Raw genomic sequence first — 18,984 nt, forward strand, 5'->3', positions numbered from 1 at the left:
TTCGCTACCTCTCTCAGTTGGAGTACCGCAAGGCTCAGTCCTAGGTCCTCTGCTTTTCTCTAGCTATACCACATCTCTTGGCAAACTAATCAACTCTTTTGGATTTCAGTACCATCTGTATGCGGATGATACTCAAATCTACCTATCCTCCCCTGATTTGTCACCATCTGTATTGGGCCGTGTCACTGAATGCCTTTCTGCCATTTCATCTTGGATGACATCTCGCCACCTCAAACTTAATATTTCCAAGACAGAATTAATTATATTTCCACCGGCCAATAGTAGTTTCCAACCTGATATCTCTATCACTGTTGAGAACTCTGCAATCACCCCTACCCCACAAGCTCGCTGCCTAGGTGTCATTCTTGACTCTGAACTGTCCTTTGTTACCCACATTCAATCTGTCTCAAGATCATGTTACATACATCTAAGAAACATATCCAAAATACGCCCTTATCTTACCCAAGACACAGCAAAAACTCTAATCCATGCTCTCATTATCTCCCGCATTGATTATTGTAATAGTCTCCTGACCGGTCTTCCCAAACATAGGCTCTCACCACTACAATCCATTTTGAATGCAGCTGCGAGGCTAATCTTCCTTGCCAGACGTTCATCGTCTGCAGATCCGCTCTGTCAGTCCCTCCATTGGTTACCGGTATTCTACCGTATTAAATATAAAATACTTTTACTCACATACAAGGCTATTAACCAGACTGCACCAACATACATCTCTTCACTCATCTCAAAATATCTCCCTACCCGACCTCTCCGCTCTGCACAAGATCTACGTCTCTCATCCACACGCATTACTTGTTCACACTCAAAATTACAGGACTTTATCCGGGCTTCACCCACTCTGTGGAATGCCCTCCCACGCACAGTAAGACTCGCCTCTAGTCTCCAAACCTTTAAATGTTCCCTGAAAACTCATCTCTTCAGACAAGCCTATCAAATTCCAGACCCACCCACATAACCTTCAGTGCTTCCCTATCTAATTACATCCTCTGTAGAATATTCATAACATCACATCTCTTGTCTTTCTTTAGTCTCACACCCTCCTGACACTTGGATAACTTTGTGGGGTATCATCTAGAGATGAGCGGGTTCGGTTTCTCTGAATCCGAACCCGCCCGAACTTCATGTTTTTTTTTCACGGGTCCGAGCGACTCGGATCTTCCCGCCTTGCTCGGTTAACCCGAGCGCGCCCGAACGTCATCATGATGCTGTCGGATTCTCGCGAGGCTCGGATTCTATCGCGAGACTCGGATTCTATATAAGGAGCCGCGCGTCGCCGCCATTTTCACACGTGCATTGAGATTGATAGGGAGAGGACGTGGCTGGCGTCCTCTCCATTTAGATTATAAAAGAGAGAGATTTACTGGAGCTTAGGACTAGGAGGAGTACTGTAGAAGTGTAGAGAGTGCAGAGAGTTTACTAGTGAGTGACCACCAGACAGTGCAGTTTATTTAATATATCCGTTCTCTGCCTGAAAAAAGCGATACACACAGTGACTCAGTCACATACCATATCTGTGTGCACTGCTCAGGCTCAGCCCAGTGTGCTGCATCATCTATATATATTATATATCTGTCTGACTGCTCAGCTCACACAGCTTATAATTGTGGGGGAGACTGGGGAGCACTGCAGTGCCAGTTATAGGTTATAGCAGGAGCCAGGAGTACATAATATTATATAGTGAGTGACCACCAGACAGTGCAGTTTATTTAATATATCCGTTCTCTGCCTGAAAAAAGCGATACACACAGTGACTCAGTCACATACCATATCTGTGTGCACTGCTCAGGCTCAGCCCAGTGTGCTGCATCATCTATATATATTATATATCTGTCTGACTGCTCAGCTCACACAGCTTATAATTGTGGGGGAGACTGGGGAGCACTGCAGTGCCAGTTATAGGTTATAGCAGGAGCCAGGAGTACATAATATTATATAGTGAGTGACCACCAGACAGTGCAGTTTATTTAATATATCCGTTCTCTGCCTGAAAAAAGCGATACACACAGTGACTCAGTCACATACCATATCTGTGTGCACTGCTCAGGCTCAGCCCAGTGTGCTGCATCATCTATATATATTATATATCTGTCTGACTGCTCAGCTCACACAGCTTATAATTGTGGGGGAGACTGGGGAGCACTGCAGTGCCAGTTATAGGTTATAGCAGGAGCCAGGAGTACATAATATTATATTAAAATTAAACAGTGCACACTTTTGCTGCAGGAGTGCCACTGCCAGTGTGACTGACCAGTGACCTGACCACACTGACCACCAGTATAGTTAGTAGTATACTTATATTGTGATTGCCTGAAAAAGTTAAACACTCGTCGTGTGACTTCACTTGTGTGTTGTTGTTTTTTTTATTCTATAAAAATAAAACTCATTCTGCTGACAGACAGTGTCCAGCAGGTCCGTCATTATATAATATATAATATATACCTGTCCGGCTGCAGTAGTGATATATATATATTTTTTATATCATTTATCATCCAGTCGCAGCAGACACAGTACGGTAGTTCACGGCTGTGGCTACCTCTGTGTCTGCACTCGGCAGGCAGTCCGTCCATAATTGTATACCACCTAACCGTGGTTTTTTTTTCTTTCTTCTTTATACATACATAGTTACATAGACATCTCTTTATCAACCAGTCTATATTAGCAGCAGACACAGTACAGTACGGTAGTTCACGGCTGTGGCTACCTCTGTGTCTGCACTCGGCAGGCAGTCCGTCCATAATTGTATACCACCTAACCGTGGTTTTTTTTTCTTTCTTCTTTATACATACATAGTTACATAGACATCTCTTTATCAACCAGTCTATATTAGCAGCAGACACAGTGCAGTACGGTAGTTCACGGCTGTGGCTACCTCTGTGTCTGCACTCGGCAGGCAGTCCGTCCATAATTGTATACCACCTAACCGTGGTTTTTTTTTCTTTCTTCTTTATACATACATAGTTACATAGACATCTCTTTATCAACCAGTCTATATTAGCAGCAGACACAGTACAGTACGGTAGTTCACGGCTGTGGCTACCTCTGTGTCTGCACTCGGCAGGCAGTCCGTCCATAATTGTATACCACCTAACCGTGGTTTTTTTTTCTTTCTTCTTTATACATACATAGTTACATAGACATCTCTTTATCAACCAGTCTATATTAGCAGCAGACACAGTACAGTACGGTAGTTCACGGCTGTGGCTACCTCTGTGTCTGCACTCGGCAGGCAGTCCGTCCATAATTGTATACCACCTAACCGTGGTTTTTTTTTCTTTCTTCTTTATACATACATAGTTACATAGACATCTCTTTATCAACCAGTCTATATTAGCAGCAGACACAGTACAGTACGGTAGTTCACGGCTGTGGCTACCTCTGTGTCTGCACTCGGCAGGCAGTCCGTCCATAATTGTATACCACCTAACTGTGGTTTTTTTTTCTTTCTTCTTTATACATACATAGTTACATAGACATCTCTTTATCAACCAGTCTATATTAGCAGCAGACACAGTACAGTACGGTAGTTCACGGCTGTGGCTACCTCTGTGTCTGCACTCGGCAGGCAGTCCGTCCATAATTGTATACCACCTAACCGTGGTTTTTTTTTCTTTCTTCTTTATACATACATAGTTACATAGACATCTCTTTATCAACCAGTCTATATTAGCAGCAGACACAGTACAGTACGGTAGTTCACGGCTGTGGCTACCTCTGTGTCTGCACTCGGCAGGCAGTCCGTCCATAATTGTATACCACCTAACCGTGGTTTTTTTTTCTTTCTTCTTTATACATACATAGTTACATAGACATCTCTTTATCAACCAGTCTATATTAGCAGCAGACACAGTACAGTACGGTAGTTCACGGCTGTGGCTACCTCTGTGTCTGCACTCGGCAGGCAGTCCGTCCATAATTGTATACCACCTAACCGTGGTTTTTTTTTCTTTCTTCTTTATACATACATAGTTACATAGACATCTCTTTATCAACCAGTCTATATTAGCAGCAGACACAGTACAGTACGGTAGTTCACGGCTGTGGCTACCTCTGTGTCTGCACTCGGCAGGCAGTCCATAATTGTATACTAGTATCCATCTCCATTGTTTACCTGGGGTGCCTTTTAGTTGTGCCTATTAAAATATGGAGAACAAAAATGTTGAGGTTCCAAAATTAGGGAAAGATCAAGATCCACTTCCACCTCGTGCTGAAGCTGCTGCCACTAGTCATGGCCGAGACGATGAAATGCCAGCAACGTCGTCTGCCAAGGCCGATGCCCAATGTCATAGTACAGAGCATGTCAAATCCAAAACACCAAATATCAGAAAAAAAAGGACTCCAAAACCTAAAATAAAATTGTCGGAGGAGAAGCGTAAACTTGCCAATATGCCATTTACCACACGGAGTGGCAAGGAACGGCTGAGGCCCTGGCCTATGTTCATGGCTAGTGGTTCAGCTTCACATGAGGATGGAAGCACTCAGCCTCTCGCTAGAAAAATGAAAAGACTCAAGCTGGCAAAAGCAGCACAGCAAAGAACTGTGCATTCTTCGAAATCCCAAATCCACAAGGAGAGTCCAATTGTGTCGGTTGCGATGCCTGACCTTCCCAACACTGGACGTGAAGAGCATGCGCCTTCCACCATTTGCACGCCCCCTGCAAGTGCTGGAAGGAGCACCCGCAGTCCAGTTCCTGATAGTCAGATTGAAGATGTCAGTGTTGAAGTACACCAGGATGAGGAGGATATGGGTGTTGCTGGCGCTGGGGAGGAAATTGACCAGGAGGATTCTGATGGTGAGGTGGTTTGTTTAAGTCAGGCACCCGGGGAGACACCTGTTGTCCGTGGGAGGAATATGGCCGTTGACATGCCAGGTGAAAATACCAAAAAAATCAGCTCTTCGGTGTGGAGGTATTTCACCAGAAATGCGGACAACAGGTGTCAAGCCGTGTGTTCCCTTTGTCAAGCTGTAATAAGTAGGGGTAAGGACGTTAACCACCTCGGAACATCCTCCCTTATACGTCACCTGCAGCGCATTCATAATAAGTCAGTGACAAGTTCAAAAACTTTGGGTGACAGCGGAAGCAGTCCACTGACCAGTAAATCCCTTCCTCTTGTAACCAAGCTCACGCAAACCACCCCACCAACTCCCTCAGTGTCAATTTCCTCCTTCCCCAGGAATGCCAATAGTCCTGCAGGCCATGTCACTGGCAATTCTGACGAGTCCTCTCCTGCCTGGGATTCCTCCGATGCATCCTTGCGTGTAACGCCTACTGCTGCTGGCGCTGCTGTTGTTGCTGCTGGGAGTCGATGGTCATCCCAGAGGGGAAGTCGTAAGCCCACTTGTACTACTTCCAGTAAGCAATTGACTGTTCAACAGTCCTTTGCGAGGAAGATGAAATATCACAGCAGTCATCCTGCTGCAATGCGGATAACTGAGGCCTTGACAACTATGTTGGTGTTAGACGTGCGTCCGGTATCCGCCGTTAGTTCACAGGGAACTAGACAATTTATTGAGGCAGTGTGCCCCCGTTACCAAATACCATCTAGGTTCCACTTCTCTAGGCAGGCGATACCGAGAATGTACACGGACGTCAGAAAAAGACTCACCAGTGTCCTAAAAAATGCAGTTGTACCCAATGTCCACTTAACCACGGACATGTGGACAAGTGGAGCAGGGCAGGGTCAGGACTATATGACTGTGACAGCCCACTGGGTAGATGTATGGACTCCCGCCGCAAGAACAGCAGCGGCGGCACCAGTAGCAGCATCTCGCAAACGCCAACTCTTTCCTAGGCAGGCTACGCTTTGTATCACCGCTTTCCAGAATACGCACACAGCTGAAAACCTCTTACGGCAACTGAGGAAGATCATCGCGGAATGGCTTACCCCAATTGGACTCTCCTGTGGATTTGTGGCATCGGACAACGCCAGCAATATTGTGTGTGCATTAAATATGGGCAAATTCCAGCACGTCCCATGTTTTGCACATACCTTGAATTTGGTGGTGCAGAATTTTAAAAAAAACGACAGGGGCGTGCAAGAGATGCTGTCGGTGGCCAGAAGAATTGCGGGACACTTTCAGCGTACAGGCACCACGTACAGAAGACTGGAGCACCACCAAAAACTACTGAACCTGCCCTGCCATCATCTGAAGCAAGAAGTGGTAACGAGGTGGAATTCAACCCTCTATATGCTTCAGAGGTTGGAGGAGCAGCAAAAGGCCATTCAAGCCTATACAATTGAGCACGATATAGTAGGTGGAATGCACCTGTCTCAAGCGCAGTGGAGAATGATTTCAACGTTGTGCAAGGTTCTGATGCCCTTTGAACTTGCCACACGTGAAGTCAGTTCAGACACTGCCAGCCTGAGTCAGGTCATTCCCCTCATCAGGCTTTTGCAGAAGAAGCTGGAGACATTGAAGGAGGAGCTAACACGGAGCGATTCCGCTAGGCATGTGGGACTTGTGGATGGAGCCCTTAATTCGCTTAACAAGGATTCACGGGTGGTCAATCTGTTGAAATCAGAGCACTACATTTTGGCCACCGTGCTCGATCCTAGATTTAAAGCCTACCTTGGATCTCTCTTTCCGGCAGACACAAGTCTGCTGGGGTTGAAAGACCTGCTGGTGACAAAATTGTCAAGTCAAGCGGAACGCGACCTGTCAACATCTCCTCCTTCACATTCTCCCGCAACTGGGGGTGCGAGGAAAAGGCTCAGAATTCCGAGCCCACCCGCTGGCGGTGATGCAGGGCAGTCTGGAGCGACTGCTGATGCTGACATCTGGTCCGGACTGAAGGACCTGACAACGATTACGGACATGTCGTCTACTGTCACTGCATATGATTCTCTCAACATTGATAGAATGGTGGAGGATTATATGAGTGACCGCATCCAAGTAGGCACGTCACACAGTCCGTACTTATACTGGCAGGAAAAAGAGGCAATTTGGAGGCCCTTGCACAAACTGGCTTTATTCTACCTAAGTTGCCCTCCCACAAGTGTGTACTCCGAAAGAGTGTTTAGTGCCGCCGCTCACCTTGTCAGCAATCGGCGTACGAGGTTACATCCAGAAAATGTGGAGAAGATGATGTTCATTAAAATGAATTATAATCAATTCCTCCGCGGAGACATTGACCAGCAGCAATTGCCTCCACAAAGTACACAGGGAGCTGAGATGGTGGATTCCAGTGGGGACGAATTGATAATCTGTGAGGAGGGGGATGTACACGGTGATATATCGGAGGGTGATGATGAGGTGGACATCTTGCCTCTGTAGAGCCAATTTGTGCAAGGAGAGATTAATTGCTTCTTTTTTGGGGGGGGTCCAAACCAACCCGTCATATCAGTCACAGTCGTGTGGCAGACCCTGTCACTGAAATGATGGGTTGGTTAAAGTGTGCATGTCCTGTTTTGTTTATACAACATAAGGGTGGGTGGGAGGGCCCAAGGACAATTCCATCTTGCACCTCTTTTTTCTTTTCTTTTTCTTTGCATCATGTGCTGATTGGGGAGGGTTTTTTGGAAGGGACATCCTGCGTGACACTGCAGTGCCACTCCTAAATGGGCCCGGTGTTTGTGTCGGCCACTAGGGTCGCTAATCTTACTCACACAGTCAGCTACCTCATTGCGCCTCTTTTTTTCTTTGCGTCATGTGCTGTTTGGGGAGGGTTTTTTGGAAGGGACATCCTGCGTGACACTGCAGTGCCACTCCTAGATGGGCCCGGTGTTTGTGTCGGCCACTAGGGTCGCTAATCTTACTCACACAGCTACCTCATTGCGCCTCTTTTTTTCTTTGCGTCATGTGCTGTTTGGGGAGGGTTTTTTGGAAGGGACATCCTGCGTGACACTGCAGTGCCACTCCTAGATGGGCCCGGTGTTTGTGTCGGCCACTAGGGTCGCTAATCTTACTCACACAGCTACCTCATTGCGCCTCTTTTTTTCTTTGCGTCATGTGCTGTTTGGGGAGGGTTTTTTGGAAGGGACATCCTGCGTGACACTGCAGTGCCACTCCTAGATGGGCCCGGTGTTTGTGTCGGCCACTAGGGTCGCTAATCTTACTCACACAGCTACCTCATTGCGCCTCTTTTTTTCTTTGCGTCATGTGCTGTTTGGGGAGGGTTTTTTGGAAGGGACATCCTGCGTGACACTGCAGTGCCACTCCTAGATGGGCCCGGTGTTTGTGTCGGCCACTAGGGTCGCTTATCTTACTCACACAGCGACCTCGGTGCAAATTTTAGGACTAAAAATAATATTGTGAGGTGTGAGGTATTCAGAATAGACTGAAAATGAGTGTAAATTATGGTTTTTGAGGTTAATAATACTTTGGGATCAAAATGACCCCCAAATTCTATGATTTAAGCTGTTTTTTAGTGTTTTTTGAAAAAAACACCCGAATCCAAAACACACCCGAATCCGACAAAAAAAATTCGGTGAGGTTTTGCCAAAACGCGTTCGAACCCAAAACACGGCCGCGGAACCGAACCCAAAACCAAAACACAAAACCCGAAAAATTTCAGGCGCTCATCTCTAGTATCATCATACAACCCATTAGAACCTAGCAATCTGGTGGACCATTATGCAATAGTTAGGCATAGATACACAAGGATTGATGCTATTTCCCTATAGATTGTAAGCTTGCGAGCAGGGCCTTCCTACCTCTGTCTGTCTGTTTTTACCCAGTTTTGTTCTATTACTGTTGTTCTAATTGTAAAGCGCAACGGAATATGCTGCGCTATATAAGAAACTGTTAATAAATAAATAATAATAAATAATAATACTATCAAAAGAATTCCTTTCCACTACACATTAAAATATGAAAATGTAATAAAGACAGCCTTGATGTCACCTTACTCTCATGATACAATGAAGACATAAATGAGGCTAAAACCAACACTATTTTAGGATAAAACTGCACAGAGAAGTTGTGGATAAATAGCAAGTCGTCCAACAGAGATCATTCTACTGTACCTTGTACAGAGGTGGATGGAATCCGGGTCAGTGCTGCGTCTTCGGTCGCAGCGGATCTGAGAGTTTATGCAAATGCTGCAGAAGGCGTCTATTTACACAAGACACCCACTGCCGGCTTTATAGATCTGCTGCCTGTATCTGAGGACGCAGCATTGGATCACCATCGCGACTGTTGCGTGGGTCATTGGACATCTACGCAACCGAGGGGACTCAGAATGTCCAGCTGCAGAGTCATACGACGATGCAGTCGCTGGCTTCGGTAACCCCCAAAAAATGTCGGCGACATGCTTCTGTTTTCAAAACCACTCCCAAATGCCTGCAGCTGTCAAATCAGGCTGCGGCTAACTCAACACTGCGACTGAGACACAGCACTGCTGCATCTGCACATGGTCCGACTCTGAATCAGGCCCATAGTATATTAAAGTGATGTTATACTTTTTTTCAGTATATGAAGTCTCTTTTTGATACAGGTTGGTATGCCGATGGTCAGAGTCCAGACATATTTAAGTAAGTGCTTTAACATTTCCACTTCCCCTAACCCTCCCCTCCCACTGCCTAACCCTAACCCCCCTCCCGCAGCCTAACTCTATCCTCCCCCTCCCGCTGCCTAACCCTAACCCACCCCTTCCACAACCTAACCCTAACCCTCCGCTCCCGCCGCCTAACCCTCCCCTCCCGCAGCCTGTTATCCAGACTCCAGATCGACAGCAAAAAGGTCGACAAACCTTAGGTCGACGCCAATTGGTCGACAAACCTTAGGTCGACATGGACAAAAGGTCGACATGGACAAAAGGCCGACAGGAACAAGGTCGACATGGAAAAAGGTCGACATGAGTTTTCCATGATTTTTTTCTTTTTTGGAACCTTTTCATACTTAACGATCCACGTGGACTACGATTGGAACGGTAATCTGTGCCGAGCGAAGCGGTAGTGGAGCGAAGGCACCATGCCCGAAGCATGGCGAGCTCTGCGAAGAAACGAAAAACAAAACAAACTCACGTCGACCTTTTTCCATGTCGACCTTTTGTCCATGTCGACCTAAGGTGTGTCGACCAATTGGCGTCGACCTAATGTTTGTCGACCTTTTTGCTGTCGATCCTGAGTCCCAGACCCCCACAGCCTAACCCTAACCCTCCCTTCCCTCTGCCTAACCCTAACTCTCCCCTCCTGCAGCCTAACCCTAACTCCCCCTCCCACAGCCTGACCCTCCACTCTTGCAGCCTAACCTTAACCCTCCCCTCCTGCTGCCCTATCCCTCACACTGCCTAACCCTATCCCATCCCTTCAACAGCCTTACCCTAACCCACCCTGCCAGCAGCCTAACCCTAACCTTCCCCTCCCGCAGCCTACCCCACCCCTCCCACAGCCTAACCCTAACCCTCTCCTCCCTAACTCTCCCCTCCTGCAACCTAACCCTAACCTCCCCTACTGCAGCCTAACCCTCCCCTCCTGCAGCCTAACCCTCCCCTCCCTAACTCTGCCCTCCTGCAACCTAACCCTACCCTCCTGCAGCCTAACCCTAACCCTCCCCTCCTGCAACCTAACCCTAAACCTCCCCTCCTACAGCCTAACCCTCCCCTCCAGCTGCCTAACCCTAACCCACCCCTCCAGCAGCCTAACGCTAACCCTGCCCTCCCACAGTCTAACCCTCCCCTCCCGCAGCCTAACCCTAACCCTAATACTTAACTTTGGTATTGTGACCATCAGGATTCAGCAGGCGGTATGGTGCGCACTGTCAGAATTCCAGTGACCACCAGCACCCTGACTGTAAGGATGCCATCTACATACCCTTGATACATGATCCTGTAAATGGCATTGCAAAACACTGGAGTGAAGTTACTACACTAATGTGATTTGGTTCCGTGCACATATGTAAGCGCATAGTGTAAAATATACATGCATTTGTGCAAAAAAAGAAAAATTCAGTGAATAAGTATTTTACAGCTTTCTAAATTACCATTGCCTTACACTGTCGAGTAAACCACAGATGCAGGGACTAAAACACTTTGCTCGGTGTAATGTAACGCTGCATTAATATACATTTTCAGGGAGAAGTAAATGGAAAGTAAAAATAGAGGGGGAAAAAATGATGTTTTCAAGTGGAATAAAATATTCTTGCTTATGCAGCAAGTTTAGCGTTCAGCATTTCATGAAATCAATTATACTAATGGCAAAGTAGTGCAGGCCACTTTGCTGCAGGCAGATACTGGTAGGCGCATTACCAGCAACAGCTCCATCTTGACAGCACATTTTACATTCTCTCGTTATGCAATAATTAAACTGAAACTAAAGTAACTACATAGCAAAAATACATTTATAAACTGCAGATTCATCAGAAAGCTGCAATAACAATGAGCAAGTAGCTGAGCTACTGAAATGGGAACGGAAGAAAAAAATCTTTTTGATTGAAATGATTCTCGGTGCCAGACACTATGGGGTCTAAGAACCAAGCCTTGGAGAGAGATTAAGTGGATGGAGATAAAGTACCAACCAACCAACTCCTAAAAGCAATGTTACAGATTGTGTTGGAAAAAGGACAGAAGCTGATTGGTTGGTCCTTTACATCTCTCCAAGGCTTAGTACACAGACTGCTATGTAGACTATGTGCCTCGATTATAACACGCCAAATGGCCTGTTACAGGGTCAAACTTCCTCTGGTGGTGCAGTGTTTCTCCATTTGCACAGGTGCACCTAGGGTATAGGTTTGGGAGAGGGTGGTGGCATACCTGCCAACCATCCTAATTTTTTGTGTGACATTCCTTATTTGAAGGAACTTCTCAATGATCAACTCATTTATCCCGATTGTCAGGTGGTTAGGAAATATTTACCCTGCGGCAGAAGGGGTTTGAATGCAAACATATCCATCCGCACTATAATGCAGCCACGCCCCCAGTGTGCCACAGCTGTACTCTCTGTCCCGGTGTGGAATCTCCCAATGTTGGGAGGTATGTGGTGTTATTTGTTGAGGAGCAGAAGTTTGAGACATTATTGAAATTAAAAAAAGGGGAGGAGAGCCTCAATTTCGGGATGTTCCTTGCTGTCTGGAAGGGCACACTTTTCCCAGTGTACTCAAAACTGCATATAAAAAGGACGCAACAAAGAACTTAAAGCCCGATTGTCATGAGTCATAAATAAATGGGTCTAGGATAAATATTTCAGGCATTTAAAGAGGAGGTTCTAAAGTGGCAGGAAGATGGACCATCTGCAGTGTGTCACTTAACAGGTTCCACGTTCCCTCAACTTGAAGTGGTGTCTCCTGAGGGCAGAGAAGGCACTGCATAGAGGGTCTGATTCACGTTTGTAAGCAAAGCAAAAAAGCACGTAACTCATTCCGAGTTGTTCGCTCGCTAGCTGCTTTTAGCAGCATTGCACACGCTAGGCCGCCGCCCTCTGGGAGTGTATCTTAGCTTAGCAGAATTGCGAACGAAAGATTAGCAGAATTGCGAATAAATAATTCTTAGCAGTTTCTGAGTAGCTCGAGAGTTACTCCTACACTGCGATCAGCTCAGCCCGTTTAGTTCCTGGTTTGACGTCACAAACACGCCCTGCGTTCGGCCAGCCACTCCCCCGTTTCTCCAGACATTCCCGCGTTTTATCCTGGCACGCCTGCGTCTTTCCGCACACTCCCAGAAAACGGTCAGTTTCCGCCCAGAAACACCCACTTCCTGTCAATCACACTCCGATCACTTCAACGATGAAAATTCTTCATTTGGACGTGAGTAAATCTACTAAGTTTTGTGCTAAAATACTTAGCGCATGCGCACTGCGTACCATGCGCATGCGCATTTTTGCCTTGATCGCTCCATTGCGAAAATCTGCAACGAGCGAACAACTCGGAATGACCCCCTATGTTGCCATGCAAGCGAAGCAAATACATTTCTATTTTTTCTGTGCAGGGTAAATATTAGCTACTTTTGCATGTAGCCCACATATGTTAGATAGCTTTATTTTTACACTTCAATTTAGACTGCAATTTGAACACACCCCACCCAAATCTAACTCTCCCTGCAGGTTACATCTGCCCCACCTGCAGTACAACATGGTTTTGCCCCGTTGCTTGCTTTATTGCTTTACTTACAAACATCAGACCCAGAGACCTGTATCTACAACTGCTACTAGATGCTGTAACCCATAGAAACCACTAAAACATTTGCATTTAGGTGTAAATTGAACTAGATTATGTGATAACTGGATGCAAAGATAAGTATACATTTGCATATTCTTAGTTTTATCACTTATTACATTTTGAAGGTACCTTCAATAGAGCTGTCTTTCTGCAGCTCCACCATCTCCTACTTACAGCTGCCTCTGTTAGCTGTTACCCCAAAAGAGGCTGTTGCCTAAAGAATGTTCTGCAATCAGGGGGATCCCAACTCACAGTATGTGTTTCAGTGAAAGACAGATTTACTTGCCTTACTAGTAATGAATCAGTGTTTGTGCATGGGTTTGGGGATAACATACTTGAAGTAATTAATTACTTAAAATATCACTGGTGTGGGGATGGCTTATTACTTCCTTGGCATGAGCGTCTGGTGAAATGCCGCATCTAGAACATGCTCGCCCCGCTGCCGGCATACTGGTGGATGGGACCCCACCGTCGGGATCATGACAGCCAGGATTCCGGCCACCGGTAAAACGTACGTATGCCGAGAGGCTGAATAGCTGCTCATTAGCCTGTGTGTAACATTTTTTTTCTAGCGGGGTCAGTCTTGGTTATAATAATTGGAGAATTGTGTTTCTTATTCTTTCTTTTCATTACACATTTGTTCCCAAACATTTATACTGTAGCTGTAAAGTCCCTTGTGCCTTGCCAGCACGGCCTTCAGATTATAATCTGGGACAAAGGGGTCAATTGGCATGGGGCTGGCTACTTTCAGTTAATGGAACCAATCAGCTTCTGTCATTTTATAGACGAGATAAATGATAGCTAGACGTTGATTGATTGCCATGGGCAACTTCTCCACTATATTCCGCTCAATTATTTGATACATCTCCCCTAATGGAAGGATTTAGTGGCTGTCGGGATCCCGGCGTTCAGGGTACGGATGCCGAAAACCCGACAGCTAGCAATGCTGACAGCTGGATTACCGTCGAAACAGGCCTATTCCCACTCGTTGGTGTCCACGAAACCCATAGAGTGGGAACAGAACCTGTGGCAAGAGCAGCGAGCCACCAAGCCCGCAGCGTGGTGAGCGCAGCAAGCCCGCAAGTGGACTCCTTGCGTTCGCCCCGCTGCCAGCATACTGGCGGCTGGGATGGCACTGTTGGTATATTGATGGTAGGCATCCCGGCCACCGGTAAATCCTACTGAACCCTTTTTAAAGAATATACATAAATCAGAATATCATAAGCTTTAACAAGCAGTGATTTGCTGACCACAGTGGGGGCTTATTCCATGTTGCATGCAAATCCCTTTTGAGGAGAGAGCTTGTGATTCTCTGCATTGTGCATGTTCCGGAGTTGCATGCATCTCAGCTGCATCACCACTTGCTGCTGAGCGGGTGTAATAGGGCACCAACTGGGTGTTTGCAGAGGGCAGGACATGTAGGCATAAATACGGGCTAGCCAGAAGTGAGCGTTTGCAGAGAGCCATGTGCACCAGGTGCAGGGCTGGTGCAAATACTGTATGTCATGACAGTTACTCTCACAAACATATAGACGGGGATGCGTTGCTGCCGCATAGATGTGGCCAATACTGAATACTGGCGAAGATGCGTGCAGAGGCGTAGCTAGGTGCCATGGTGCCCGGAGCAAGGGTATGTTTCGGTGCCCCCTCCCCTATACTGAATTGGGTGCATGTTACATTTGAAAATAAAAAATATTGAAAATCCAAAATTGGTGACAGGGTCGGTTCTAGACCTTGTGGATCTCAGGGTGAAAGTTTCTTTTGGGCGCCCGTCATGTTTTAAACAGGGACAGTGTGCGCCAAAGGAGCGCACCAAAAATATAGGGGAGGTTATGCCATAGTAGAGCCGCTTCTAAATGTTACTCTGCAGCTTCTTATGCAGAGAGAGGAGCTGCAACAGCAGCCTGGGGCAGAGACGGGTGCTGCAGCACCCGAGGCAGAAAGAGGTGCTGCAGCAGCCGGGGCAGAGATAGGTGCTGCAGCACCTGGGCAGAAAAAGGTGCTGCAGCAGCTGGAACAGAGAGAGATGCTGCAATAGCTGGGACAAAGAGAAGTGCTGCAGTAGCCGGGGCAGAAAGAGGTGCTGCAGCAGGCAGGGCAGAGAGTGGTGTAGCAGGACAGAAGTAACCCTGCTGCACAGCTACAAGCAGACAGTGACATATAAAGAGGGCGGCAGAGATCCGGCATGTGCCGGCTGTCAGTGTCTCCTGCTGACTCCTCTGACCTGCCCTGCTCCCTACCTAGTCTCAGAGTCCGAGTCAGTGTGGTATAGCGGGCAGAAGGAGGGGGTGAGCAGGTGGCGGTGCGCCCTCTAACTTTTCCGGCACCCGGAGCTTGCGCTCCACTGGAGCCACCCTCACTACACCGCCGGAATGCGTGTATCTGAACACGCAATGTGGCCAACCAGCGTACAACTCTGAATTAGGCCCGGTATGCCCATTATTGTTCACTGATGCAGCATTTATTTGCACTATATAAATAGCTGTGAAGACTTAACACAACCAATTTATGTCTAAACATAAAGCAAAAACTCCCTGAGAGAGTCCAAAAATAGGATGTTTCATGTGCTACTTACAAAGACACATGTATAACAAACGAGTTTCATTTGTTTGCTTCAATTGGCACAAATTAAAACGAATATTATATATTAATAGTAGCATAAAAATCCTAAGCAAGACTCGCTTCTGCTATAACAATGTTTTACATGTTATAAATAGAAATGTCTCAAAATTGTGGGTTAACACACTTCTTTTTACTTGCGTTAAAACAACAAACATACCTTATATAAGGCACATTATGTCCATAGAGAATGAGGATAAATATATGCACAGATTATTGTGGCTAATCAAATATGGCAATCAAGAAATATGTTGATATTGAATATTATAAACAGGGGAATTAAGGGAAAAAGAGGGAGGCAGAGACAAGGTTGTGGCCCTGTTTTTGTGGGCAAGGCAATGGTGGACTATAATATGGTAAGGTCCAATGGGGGTACAAGTTCATGCCCTTCTCAGCCCATCTTTGGACCCCTTCCCGAACCAGATAACAGGAAAGTCAGGGAACATCCTAGCCAAAAGCTTGCTACTGGTCTGCGCAGTCACACTGGAAGTGCACCACCGACTGTGGCAGAGGATATGTGTGTGCCTCCTGTGGCACACGAGTCTCAGCTGAACATCCCATTGCTGGCAGTGAAGTACAAAATGTGTCTAGAATCCTAAAAGTCCATGATCATGTTAAATTACTAGTAGAATACTAGTAGAATAATGTACAGGTTATACAAGTTAGGAGCCTAGCGATAATGAGAAGAGAAGGTGGTGTGGTGCAGCAAAAGTTGTCTGGGTTAAAGTGCATGCTTTTACATTCCTAAATGGCACAATTAATACTTTTACCATTAAACTTTGGATTGTTATATTCTTTTTAAATATATCCTGGACAGACCTATAAGAAGACTAAGAGCAATCTTTCTGCTTTCATTTAAGGAGAGATTGACAGTTTACAATCAGATTCAGTGGCGCACGCAGGGGGGTTCTGAGTGCCCAGAACCCCACCCTTCTGGACCCAAAAACATTTTCAGAGATGGAGACTGCCTTGTGCACCAGCTGTGGGCCACTCGTGATCAAAGCTGCCCTGCCACTGCTTGTTCAGCTGTCAGCGCTTCCGCTTACCACCCGACTCAGAAGCACTGACTGCTGCACCGTACATTTGCTGGGCAGCACACCACGATCACAGGCAGCTCTTCAAGCGGGAATGAGAGAGGGAAGATCTGCACCACCCAGCACTTAGGCTTCACGGAGGAGGTCCGCAGGCCCCCCCCCCCAAAAACAAAACAAACCAATAATAAAACAAATTCTGTGCTTGCCCCTGAGAATGCTACTATCTACCTGGGAAGTCCCAGCCACATGACCCAAGATGGAGACCAGCTGGCATCGTACTCATTTTCACTGATTGTGCTCATTTCTTCATTTACTTGTGTCTGCTCTTCCAGAACCTCCACCTCCAGGGCTTTAAGAGCAATAACTGAGGAGGCCGCACTAGCTTTCAGCATGGCCACTGCTTCACTGTGACTCAGGTTAGTCAGGTCTATGCCGTTTATGCTGAGCAGAACGTCACCTGGGAAAATAAATATAAGCAAACATAATATTAGTCAATCTTAATAGTTTTATCCACTATGTACTTACAACAGTGTTGTACGCATAACTAAAGGTCATAAACTACCTACTAACAATAACCACTAAAGACTGATAGTGGAAGATATACTGTATGTATGTTAAAATCATGTCCTAGTAACTAATAAGTAGAAACTACTGATAATGTCTACCTCATTAGCGAGTAAGGAGAGACAAATACATTTACTTTCATCACTCAATGGGGTAAATTTACTAAGCTCCCGATTTTGACCGAGATGCCGTTTTTTCATCAAAGTGTCATCTCGGTAATTTACTAAGCACTAATCACGGCAGTGATGAGGGCATTCGTAATTTTTTGCAAGTTCAGGTAAAAAATTACGAATGAATACACCATCGGTCAAAACGCGGCTGTTTAAGTATGAATCTCGGTCATTTACTAAGAAGTGCAAAGCAAAAAAAGAACAAACACTGCCGTGAAAAATTACAACTCGTAAAAAAGTGCTAAAAAAAACCAGACCTGCTTTTTTTATTCGTGATTGGATAGGCATGCACGGATCCATGAGATCCGTGCATGTATATCAGTGGGAAGGGGTGGGAAAGTGATTATTTTTTTCAAAAAAAATTGCGTGGGGTCCCCCCTCCTAAGCATAACCAGCCTCGGGCTCTTTGAGCCGATCCTGGTTGCAGAAATATGGGGAAAAAAATGACAGGGGTTCCCCCATATTTAAGCAACCAGCATCGGGCTCTGCGCCTGGTCCTGGTCCCAAAAATACGGGGGACAAAAAGAGTAGGGGTCCCCCATATTTTTAAAACCAGCACCGGGCTCCACTAGCTGGACAGATAATGCCACAGCCGGGGGTCACTTTTATATAGTGCCCTGCGGCCGTGGCATCAAAAATCCAACTAGTCACCCCTGGCCGGGGTACCCTGGGGGAGTGGGGACCCCTTCAATCAAGGGGTCCCCCCCCCCAGCCACCCAAGGGCCAGGGGTGAAGCCCGAGGCTGTCCCCCCCCATCCAATGGGCTGCGGATGGGGAGGCTGATAGCCTTTGTTGTAAAAGAAAAGATATTGTTTTTAGTAGCAGTACTACAAGGCCCAGCAAGCCTCCCCCGCATGCTGGTACTTGGAGAACCACAAGTACCAGCATGCGACGGAAAAACGGGCCCGCTGGTACCTGTAGTACTACTACTAAAAAAATACCCAAAAAAAGACAAGACACACACACCGTGAAAGTATAATTTTATTACATACATACACACATACATACATACTTACCTTAAGTTCCCACGCAGGTCGGTCCTCTTCTCCAGTAGAATCCAAGGGGTACCTGTTGAAGAAATTATACTCACGAGATCCAGGGGTCCAGGCTCCTCGGGAAATCCAGGGGTAATCCACGTACTTGACAAAAAAAACAAAACGGTGTCCCGACCACGAACTGAAAGGGGACCCATGTTTGCACATGGGTCACCTTTCCACGAATGCCAGAAAGCCACTTTGACTTCTGTCTAAGTGGGTTTCTTCAGCCAATCAGGGAGTGCCACGTTGTAGCACTCTCCTGATCAGCTGTGTGCTCCTGTCCTCACTGACAGGCGGCACACGGCAGTGTTACAATGTAGCGCCTATGCGCTACATTGTAACCAATGATGGGAACTTTCAGCTCAGCGGTGACGTCACTTTAGGTCAACCGCAGGGCAGAAAGTTCCCATCATTGGTTACAATGTAGCGCATAGGCGCTACATTGTAACA

At 46.4% G+C, this 18,984-nt stretch overlaps 1 protein-coding gene across 2 annotated transcripts in view; it reads right to left on the minus strand.

Annotated features, from left to right (window-relative positions):
* LNX2 (ligand of numb-protein X 2) overlaps window positions 1-18,984 on the minus strand; it is a 374,999-nt gene that overhangs the window by 23,012 nt on the left and 333,003 nt on the right. For both annotated transcript variants that reach the window (XM_063951718.1, XM_063951717.1), the window contains one exon: window positions 16,992-17,220. In XM_063951718.1, coding sequence (XP_063807788.1) covers window positions 16,992-17,220 — 229 coding nt within the window. The remainder of the gene's footprint in view (window positions 1-16,991; window positions 17,221-18,984) is intronic.

Source organism: Pseudophryne corroboree, chromosome 2 (genome assembly GCF_028390025.1).
Source record: "Pseudophryne corroboree isolate aPseCor3 chromosome 2, aPseCor3.hap2, whole genome shotgun sequence".
Lineage (NCBI taxonomy): Eukaryota > Metazoa > Chordata > Amphibia > Anura > Myobatrachidae > Pseudophryne > Pseudophryne corroboree.